This window comes from Nothobranchius furzeri, chromosome 8, assembly GCF_043380555.1.
Source record: "Nothobranchius furzeri strain GRZ-AD chromosome 8, NfurGRZ-RIMD1, whole genome shotgun sequence".
NCBI lineage: Eukaryota > Metazoa > Chordata > Actinopteri > Cyprinodontiformes > Nothobranchiidae > Nothobranchius > Nothobranchius furzeri.
Genome location: NC_091748.1, coordinates 80,081,592 through 80,092,296, shown reverse-complemented (window position 1 = coordinate 80,092,296; position 10,705 = coordinate 80,081,592). Strand labels below are relative to the sequence as shown.

General features: G+C 49.0%; 1 protein-coding gene across 1 annotated transcript in view; it reads right to left on the bottom strand.

Moving 5' to 3' along the window:
- Nucleotides 1–3,540: 3,540 nt before the first annotated feature.
- The window catches only part of nwd1 (NACHT and WD repeat domain containing 1), an 18,037-nt gene continuing 10,872 nt past the window's right edge, over nucleotides 3,541–10,705 (bottom strand). The window contains exons 6-15 of the mRNA XM_070554392.1: nucleotides 9,901–10,338; nucleotides 9,709–9,831; nucleotides 9,434–9,633; nucleotides 9,076–9,336; nucleotides 8,907–8,997; nucleotides 8,625–8,773; nucleotides 8,278–8,551; nucleotides 7,393–7,946; nucleotides 4,860–4,965; nucleotides 3,541–4,124 (exon numbers count right to left, since the gene is read on the bottom strand). Coding sequence (XP_070410493.1) covers nucleotides 3,820–4,124; nucleotides 4,860–4,965; nucleotides 7,393–7,946; nucleotides 8,278–8,551; nucleotides 8,625–8,773; nucleotides 8,907–8,997; nucleotides 9,076–9,336; nucleotides 9,434–9,633; nucleotides 9,709–9,831; nucleotides 9,901–10,338 — 2,501 coding nt within the window. The 3' untranslated portion in view covers nucleotides 3,541–3,819. The remainder of the gene's footprint in view (nucleotides 4,125–4,859; nucleotides 4,966–7,392; nucleotides 7,947–8,277; nucleotides 8,552–8,624; nucleotides 8,774–8,906; nucleotides 8,998–9,075; nucleotides 9,337–9,433; nucleotides 9,634–9,708; nucleotides 9,832–9,900; nucleotides 10,339–10,705) is intronic.

The window sequence follows — 10,705 nt, the reverse complement described above, 5'->3', positions numbered from 1 at the left end:
CGTCATTTATGGACTCAGCTTTGCGGGCAGAGAGGACGCCGCGGTAACGGCTCAACTACTCCAGCTGCTCCTGCACGCGGCCGCTGCAACATTCACAAAATCGCTCCACTAAAACAAAATAATTCACTTGCGATCGTTCATATCAGCGCATGTTCTCTGGTATTTTGTGCTTTTCTGACGTGCTTTGCCTCAGCTGAGTTAATCTGGGCCCCGGTGATTTCAACTCATTACTGCTGGAGCGCCGCGCATGTGAAGATCCCTTTGGCTGATCGTTAGAAAGTAGGAAATCTAGGAAACAGTTTTTTCTGGAAGACGGAGAAAACATGCAGCATGCAGGAAGGTTAGAGAGAGAAAGGGCCAGAAATTATTCAAATAAAATCAAGAAAACAAAACAAAGTGCTTGAAAAGAAAAAAGTAGGTAGATTTATCCCCAATACACATGTTTACCAGTGAAAAGCAATAATATATAAGCATTTAATATTTATACATGTGATAGAATCAGATCACCCCAGAAGTCAGTCCCACATCCAGGGCCGTATCAAGGCATTTGGGGACCAAGGCAAATATAGGCTTGGAGCCCCCACCACCTCACTCCCTGCTCAGATGGCCCTATAAGATGGCAGCGTGCTGAGAGTACAGGTTGTTGTTGCTTTTATTTAATAAACAATCATTTTAAAGCACTGTTATGATATCTGACTGTTTTTAACAGCAATCCTAGCTCAGACACCACATCACCTTCCACATATATGTCCATTAACTCCAGCTGTTTCTGTAGTTTCTGATTCCTCCACCTCACTCAGCATGGCTCTATTAAATACCCGCTCTGTTAACAATAAGTCCTTCCTGCTCAATGATCTAATTCTCTCTAAAAACCTGGATTTTCTGTTTCTGACTGAAGTTTGGCAGCAAACATCTGATCATTCTGCTCTGATTGAACTCTGCCCGAGTGGTTATTCTTTTCTTAGCCAGCCCCGGGGTTCTGGTCGTGGTGGAGGCCTAGCTGTTGTTTTCAGAGACCATCTTCCATGTAGCTCTACAACCTCTGGTCACTTTGCTTCCTTTGAACTGCAGCTGATTAAAGTCGGGCGTAAGGACCCGTTCTACTGTGCTGTGGTCTATCGTCTACCTGGTCCAAACGGTAAGACAGATAATAGCAATCCAAAGTGCTTTTTATGTGTGATCTGACAATTGATCAACCATTGCTTAAAAATTAAATACAGCTTAGCCGGTTAATTGCTGTGATCATAAAACACGTAAACGGCAGCACGCAGAACTCACGAGGCAACGTTTTACGTGATGTTTACTTGTTGCTATGAGTAATAAGACAGAAAAAGCCCCGCCAAAATAAGTTTAGGAAGCCCACTAAGAATCGTAATAAAAGCATTTAAAATAAATACCATACACAGTTGAGGAAACGTTGGTTTAAGTACCTGATATGAAGCGGTCGCTGCATAAGTGAAAACCTTTACTCTCGGGGTCCCACAGCTTCATTTTAGCCCGGTCACTAGCGCGTTTTATTACGATGATCCAACGTTTGCGGCGCTCCGGATCTTGGGGAATCCTGTAGATGGCTCATTCCTTATGTCGTCCGTGTCTGTTCTGCATCCTGGGGCACAACAGGAATCTACCATATTTCCCGTTTGATTGAATTTTCTGACAATAACAAATAGTCCAGCTGCTGGCTTCTGCCTGCCAATATGGCGCCGTTTCGATTTGAACTGTTGCATGCCGGGAGAAGTGACGTCAACTCCCGGAGCTCTGTACTGAGCCAGGATCCTCTGGAGGTTTCTTCCTGTTAAAAGGGAGTTTTCCTCTCCACTGTCGCTGCATGCTTGCTTAGTATGAGGATTGCTGTATAGTCACTGACACTAGTCAGTGACTTGATGCAATTTGCTGGGTTCCTTATATAGGAAACATTATTTCTGATTGGCTTAATGAACTGACCTGAATTGGAATGTTTATTATGTGAAGGTCCTTGAGACGACTCTTGTCGTGATTTGGCGCTTTATAAATAAACTTGAATTGAGTTGAATTGAAAGTATTTGGAACCATCCGCTCTTTTGACCCCAGGGTCAAAGCCTCTGTGATGCTTGTGAGCGGTAACCCTAACCCTACACCTCAGACGTTGAACATCTAAATTGCAGACCCTGGTATCTTCTGGCCGGTGATCTGAATTCAAAGGGAACTACGGCTGTTTGAGATTCCTGTAGCCACGACGTCCGGCGAGCTCACCAACCAGGCTGCCTCCTACCTGGATTGCTCAAGAGCGACAGTCACATAAGTGGTAATGTAGACTCTGCACGATGGTGTCGGACGGTTTTATGACCAAACTTTAGCTCATCAAGCCATGCAGCCAAACTGACTTTACAACCCAGACATCACAACATCTCTCAGATACTTACCAAGGTTTTGCTTCAAACATCTAGCTTACATCCCATCATTTCATTCATCCTTTGTCTGTATAATCACTAGTTTAGGAAAATAGAATTCAGTTCATGGTTATAACTATGTCCTTGACTCCGTCTGACGTTGCATGTTCCCTGAATGGTCGAGGAATCTGGAGTCTTCTGCTCAGACATTCAAATACCGATTATTGGGCCTTTAATATTTGATTGATGATGAAACTGGGTCATTTGGGTATGCCAGGGAAACACTTAACAATCATGTGAGAGACAAAGATAAAGTTTATAAAAATCTATTTATTACTATATTTTTACTACTAATGGTGATACAGAATAAATGATTATAAGTGGTGATACAACGTGATATCAAATGAGACAATAAAGGAACTGTGATGAAACCTGATGTTTAAAGAGCTTAAGTCACTCAGAAAGGTGTGATGTCTGAATGTTTAATGAGGTTTAACAAGTTATCAAATGAATAACTATCCAGTCTTTGGTGTGTTCTTACGGTGTCTAGTTTCTAATTCCATGTTTGGTTCTTTTTAAAACACAGAAAGGGTTCTCTTTACCTTGCTGGCGTACGTTTCGTTTGCCGACTGTAAAACATCCTCAGAGCTGACGCTGGTGATAGCATCGCTTGCTGCCCACGGATAAACGGAGTAGGAAGCGACGCCACCATCAGCGTCAGCTCTGAGGAGGTTTTACAGTCGGCAAACGAAGCGTACGCCAGCAAGGTAAAGAGAAACCTTTCTGTGTTTTAAAACGAGCCAAACATGGAAGTTGTTTCAGTATCAAAGTTCTGTTCTTTATGCTTCTGGCACAGCTTGCCCGAACTCCCAAATTCAGGAAGTGATTTCTCTTTTAGGATTTTGTGTTTAAAGGTTTTGGACAAATCAGGAGCCAGAGAATGTAGAGGGGGCGGTAACGAGTCCTCAGACACTCAGAGGCTCATTTCCTTCATCTGTTAAGCAAATAGGATAAACATTAATTTATTAATATACCAATATTAATATGTAAATACACTGATAATAAATCATTAAATGCTCAAGTACTCATTTGATGTATTTCAGATCTGAAGTAAGGCATAAAATAATAAACATTTATGTTAATTCATTCATTACTGTGAAGCAGTCCAGACATTATTAAATCACTTTAGATCAAACAAACCATGATTGTAAATAACTGGTAAAGTTAGGAAATCCTTCATGAGACCAAATAAAAGTATAAAGAGTCACATCTTGTGAGGAGACCTTGTGGTTTGCAGGAGAGGTTGTTATGGCTTCGACCTCCCGGGGGCAAGGTCAGGAGCAGTGTGTGGTCTGGTTTGGAGACCAGACAGTTAACCAGTGGCACACTGATGAAGCAGGCTGTAAACGCTGTTTAACCTTTCACGGCCTTCTTCAACACCACGCTTCAACTACAGGAGAACACATGTGGGTGAGGCTTTGGTCCTGAACATGCTCTTCAGGTCCAGCTGGGCCGGGTTGAAGTCCTGCAGGTCGGATACACAGGTTTGCTGCTGTTCCTGGTCCTTCTCCCTGGACGTGACCCGGTACTGGGCCTTGACGCTCCTCAGAGGGTTGTGTTCTGGACTTATGTGCTCTGGACAGCGAAACTCCTCTCTGATGACAGAACCCTGCTTGGCTAAGGCCACAAACCCGTTTCTGGTTGAAACCATGCGGACCACAGGAGAGTAGACGTACTGAACCAGCAGCAGCTTTCCTTGGAGGAAGAAAATCGAGAGCTGTTAAACGATGTGACAGACCCAGTTTGTTTATTTAGCAGAAGCTTTTACCCGGTGTGGCTCACAGCTGTGGAGGCAGCCATAATCCACCTGTTATTGATGCTCTGAGCTGTTGGAGAAGACTGAAGTACCCAGACAAAACGAGGACTCCAAAGCACTTCAAACTACTACGGCTCATTCATCCATTCATCTACTGGTGGTGATTATCTACATCGTAACCACAGCTGCCCTGGACCGGAGGAGGCTGCCGTACACACCGGTCCCTCCAAACATTCTTATATTGGTCATTTCTAAAGGCGGCGGCGAGGAGGAAAAGATGGCAAGAATCATTGAAACCTTCCTAAACAGCTGCATTGTGGACCTCAGGGACCTGCTGGGGGTGTAGGGACTAAGAAGATCACCAATGTAAGATGGTGCTTGTCCATGTAAGGCCCTATAGACCAGAACCAGGATCTTGAAATGAACCCTGAAGTTGACTGGCAGCCAGTGAAGCTGGAGGAGAAGCGGGGTGATGTGGGTGTGTTTGGAGGACTTGGTCAGAAGCCGAGCACAGGCGTTCTGAACCACCTCACAAGCTGCGCTGCAGTTCCCGTCTTTTAAATCTGCTTATACCAGGGGCACAGTGTACTGAAGTTGCCACTTGGCCCGATACTTTTCTGTACATCATTTGTGTGGAAAATGACTTGTGCTGTTCTCAGAAAGGGCCTTCTTACCTGAGGCTACGTCCCAGACTTTGATGGTCCGGTCCTGAGATCCGGTGAAAACGAAGCGGTTGCTGTCAGAGAAGCAAGCACAGAGGATATCCTCGGAGAACAAACCCTGAGGAAGAAATGGAGCCAGGACATCAGAACATGATGAATGAATAATCAGCTGCATTTGTAAAGCACCTTCCTGCATCAGAGAATCCAGCTCTGCACTACGCTGAATTACTTGTATTGGAATGTTTATTATGGGAAGTGCCTTGAGACCACTCTTGTCGTGATTTGGCGCTTTATAAATAAACATGAATTATTCATCCATTCACACCCAGGTGGTGATGAGCTACAAAGTAGCCACAGCTGCCTGGGGCTCACGGACCGACAGAGGTGTCTGCCAGCACAGGCGCTGCCGGTCTCTTCAACCACCACCAGCAGGAAGGAAGGGTACGAGTCTGGTCCAAGGAGCAGTGTTGGGCCACTTACGTACCGTAAATCCTCTAATACAGGCCGGTATTCAATTAAAGGCCGGGTCTCCAATTTTGGCCGGTGTCGGAGTCGGCGGAGGTGAATAATGGCCGGTCTCTTATTGTGGCCGGGTGGAATGTGGTAACAAGCAAGTACGGGGGCGGTTGTGTCATCGTCTCACTTTTGATTTGCCAGTGATAGACCGCGAGGGTAACTTTAACGTGCGGAGACGAAGAGGAGCTGATATCAAGTTCAAAGAGAACGTGCGCTGCAGAACACTCTGGAGAGCAGCAGTAGGGGGTGTATGAACTAGTCGACTTCACTATAGTGACTTTTTATGCCTGTCGTCGACTAGTCGCTGTCACGTGATAATGACCGGCAAGATGCAGTCCTCGGAAAAGACAGCAGCCTGCTGTCAGCAGGTGACAAGCTCCTGCGCTGGGGGGGGGGGCAACGCGCTCTGCCACAGCGTCGGTACTGGCACGCGATCGTTCATGTCGGTTCATTTCCTTTAATGTTTTCTGTCTTTTATTTGCGCCTGATGCGTTTCGCTGCTGTGGAGCGGGGCGCATCACCTTGTCCTCCGACGCACCGATCACTGATGCGGCCGCCAAGCAGGGAGATCTCCGCTGTTTTTGCGGTCGGTAATCTGCCTCCTGAGCACGGCCACAATAACAATCAGGTGTTGCCAAATTATTTAACACGCAGTCGTTCATGTCGGTTCATTTCCTTTGATGTTTTCTGTCTTTTATTTGTGCCTGATGCGTTTTGCTGTGGAGCGGGGCGCATCAACTTGTCATCCGGTGACGCACTGATCACAGCCGCCAAACAGCAAGTGCTCCGCTGTTTTAGCGGTCGGTAGATCTTTTAGAACTGCAGTTCAAAGGTAACTCATGAGGTGAATATATATGAACCCAGGTAGCAGTTTCTCTTTAGGATTGAGAGGAGATGCAGGAAGATAATAAACAGACAGGACAGAAAAATAGTCAAATATAAACAAGTTAGTTTTTGTACCTGCTGGTTGCAACAAACAGACACCATTGAAGGTCATCAGAAGTGAGGACCAGAAAATGAAATAATTATTTTAATGTTTAGAGCAGCAGGAACTCCGAGAGGCTGCAGGTGCATCAGTGAGTTTGCTGCTGCTGCGCAGGGGGAGGGGGGAGAGGGCTGAAGTAGGGGGAGGGGGGAGAGGGCTGAAGCAGGGGGAGGGGGGAGAGGGCTGAAGCAGGGGGAGGGGGAGAGGACTGAAGCAGGGGGAGGGGGGAGAGGGCTGAAGCAGGGGGAGGGGGGAGAGGGCTGAAGCAGAAACTACCGTTGTTAAAAGAAATGTGTTTAACTTTGAAAATGTGGGCGCAATTTTAATGGTCAAAAACTCCAGCGAACCATTAGTTCATTTTGCTCAAATAGAAATAGAGGCCTACCTCTAATTCTGGCCCTCCTTCCAATAGAGGCCTGGAGCTTGATGAGCTTGAGTCAAATACAGGCCCGGGCCTGTATTAGAGGATTTACGGTAGTTTCTATAGTAACAACATAGCTGCTGATGTCTTCGTTTGCAATTTTGACAAATAAAAATATTATTAGTACTAAGATAAATGAAGTAATTGGATGTAAAAGTATATTTAAGCACACTGAGTTGCAGGAAATGTGCTACACGGACAAAGCTGTCTTGTCTTGTCCAATATAGGAAACACAGAGAGGTCCAATTGTTGATTAAATGTTAAAACAGCTTGCCTTAGAGAGTGCACAGAGATGAGTGCAGCGCTGAGAACACACTCATCTCCGATCCAACAACCCCCTGATGGTGCTGTGGTAATGTTTACCGTAGGTAAACCTGCTCGGGGGGGGGTGCAGCTGCCGACGCCGGCTCCGGTCGGTTTAAGAGCCGGTGTGAGTGACCGATACGCCACCGGTGTGGCGGACAGACAGCCTGACAAACGCTGCGCGTCATTCAACCACTTTACAGTAACGCACCACGCTACATGGGATCAGTCCCACAACCCTCCTCTGACCCTCACCGCCTCCTGAGCTACTGCTGCCCCAACAGAACCGGCATCAAAAATGACCAGAGGTCCCCTCTGACCTTGCACTCCACAGTGTGGTCCAAGACCAGCGGGTCCAAGGCCCAGAGTCTCTGCACCGCGTCCTGGGACCCCACCAGGGCGTGTGTTCCCCCGGTACTGACAGTCACACAAGTGACTCGGCTGCAATGAGGCTGCAGGTCGAAGCCAGCACCGCCACCAAAGTCTGCCAGCTTCACCTCACCACATCTGGTCCCATACAGGATCCTGCAGTCTGGCAGCAGGGCCATGGAGGACAGGGGAGCGTGGAGCAGGGACAGTGAGATCCTTCCCAGGGGGCCTTCCACCGTGGGGAAGCTGTCTCTGCTGGTGATCTCAAACAGCGACACAAAGTCCTCATAGGCCACTGCCATGTGGTTCTCCTGAGAGCTGATGGCCAGGCAGAGCACCTGGGTTGGGGTCTCTGGGGGCGGGATGCAGAGTGTCTCCTGGGGCAGACGAACAGGGTAGATTAGGACGGTACCGCTCATCAAACCACAGACCAGCAAACGTTTCTGCTGCGCCAACTCCAGACAGGAAACTTCAGCAGAGACTGGGAAATGGTCCGACAGAGACCCTGCAGAGGAGAGACCAGGTCCAGATTCAGGTTCTGAGTCTGAAGCTCAGTGTGATCCAAAACCTGTGACCCAAACTAGAACAGCCCAGAGTAAAGGTCCTTCAGACTTTCTATGAATCCTTCAGTGGTTTTAGATGAACCCACTGGTTCTGGTCATTGATGTACCACTCTGATGGACTTTCAGACTCAGTTCTTCTGCAGAAGAGACTTCACTAAAACCGGGTCATGGATCGGCCAAAGTCCCAACTCCTCAAAGCCTTCAGAAGGTCAGGAGGATCGTCTTTACTCTGAAGGATTAGCAGAAAGTCTGACCTGGACCGGGGGTTCTGACCTGTGTGACAGTTCCAGCTGAAGACCTCCCTCTGGCTCTGACGGTGGGCGTAGAAAACCTGATCACCCTCTCTGGTGATGGCGACGTGGGCGGAGCCTGCTGGGATGTGGGCGGGGGGTTTGTGGCGGGTGTCGTACGTCAGACTCCAGATCTTGATGGAAGTTGCTGCTGTTGATGCTGAAATGACAGAATCGTCGTAGCAAAGAACAGACGTGACGGCGACGTCGGCGCCACGCAGACAGTCCAGCAGCGCTCCGGTGGTCACAGACCAGATCTGAGGAGAACAAGCACGTGGTTTCACTTCGGCAGGATCCTGGAGTCGTTCAGCTCCCAAAGCCCAAACTCACCCGAATGAGCTGGTCTGCAGCTCCAGAGACCAGCTGTCTGCTGTCTGAAGAGGCGCAGGCGGACAGCACGCTGTCCTCGTGCTGCAGGTCCAGGATCCTGTCCACAGAGCCGCTGTCCACGCTGAAGATGGTCAGTGTCTGCTCACAGCCTGGAGACCGGGACACATCGGACAGCTTTAGGTTTCCTTTAGCGTTTGGTATGGAAACGTGGAACTGAGGCTAAAAGGACGAGAACCCATCTGAAGGCTCTGGCATCTCTGGGCTTGTGCTGCAGAATCAAACCTGCAAGCAGAAGTCTTTCATCCTCAGAGACGGACAGGAAAGATGGTCGCAGGAGGAACTCTGAAGCTCTCTGATGGCCCGTGATGGAGATCTGAGGACGGAACCAGAACCACACCCTGACCCTCCAGTTCTAAGCTGCTCAACAGTTTCATGTGTTGACTAGAAGCACCTGATGGAGGAAGCCTTCCTCAGACACCACCAGCACACGTCCATGTTTGGCTAAAGCCACGCTGTTCACCGGAGTGAGACGCATCGCTGGTCGTTCCACATCCGCCACCAACGTCTCGCTTCTGTATTCTGGATCCCAAATTCTGATCTGCACGTCGTTGCACTGGAACACCACAGAATCTCCCAGAACCCCCAGAACCATCCAGGTCTCCTCCCTGCTGTCCAGGTGGATCTCAGCCCCGTCGGACCTCCAGACCTTCACCTGCAACGACATCAAAGCAGGTCCACCGGGCTTGGAACCAGAACCCAGAGCGGTTCGGAGGCACTGTGGACTGAAACTGGCTCCGCCCACCACCTACCTGTGTCTGGGTGTAAACAAACATCAGCTGCTCCGACACCTGCAGATGGACTGATGGAGGGGCGGAGTCTAACAGGACTGCCTCCTGGATGCAGAGCAGCTGCTGGCCACTCTTTAGGCTCCATCTCCTCAGAGAGCCATCAGCAGCTACTGAGACACAGTGGGCGGAGCTTCCAGAGACCTTCACACTGAAAATGGCAGCTGCAGGACAGGAACAGGAAGTTCCCTTTAAACTCTGACCTCAGAGGTGTATTAGCTGTGCACCAGGTGACCCACCTGTGTGTCCCACTAGGATGTGGACCAGCTGTTTGTCCACAAGGCTCCAGACCGCCACCACGCCATCATCAGAACCCGAGACCAGCACCTGGGCTGCGGCGCTGATGTCCATGCAGACCACACCTGGAAACACAGCAGGTCAGTTTTGTGTGAGTCCAGCAGGTTTGTTTACCAACAGGAAGCAGAGGTGACCTCCGTGTGGGCCGCTCAGAGTGTGCTGCAGGGCGCCCCCTGGCTGCTGCAGGAAGCTACTCTTTGGAATCAGAACTGGTTCTGGACACGCCTGGAGCCAGGTGTTACACTGACTGCACAGCTGGCCAATCAGAGATGGGCAGGTGGAGGACAGGTGGTCCAGTCGGGCCAGCAGCTCAGAGTAGAATTGAGACCTGTCTGGAACCAGAGAAAAGAACCACAGAAGGTCAGCCACATCAGAACCACCCACAATCCTAAATGACTGACACCAACCCATTTGGCCACGAAGAAAGTCCATGCTGGGCTTCATCAGAACCAGGGCATCACGGATGAGCCCAGTTTCAGAGCAGTCCATGTACTGGCAGCAGTGGTCCAGGTCAGAGATCACACAGGATATCCCACAGACCCGGCTCTTGGTGAACAGCCACTCAGCGCTGCCTGTGAACACAGAACAACAGAGGCTGGGTCCACTGGACCTGACCAGAACACCCTAACAGAACTTCTCTGTTAATCTATTGCGTAGTCCGTCTGCTTCTACCTCCCTAAAAGCTCCGCCTCCACTTCAGGACCAATCCACTCACACTCCAATACAGACCAGGGGTCTCATTTATCAAACATGGCGTAGAGTCCTTTATAAACCGTACTTAAGCTCAGCAACACAAATGTTCTTACACCAAGCAGGTGTGTGACCTATCAAACATGGAGGACGCACAGCTGCACGCAACCTCCGCTTCATAAATCAGAGACTAACCAGAATGGTTCTCAGCTGCTTTTTAGTCACAACCCCCCCTCACCACGCCCACTT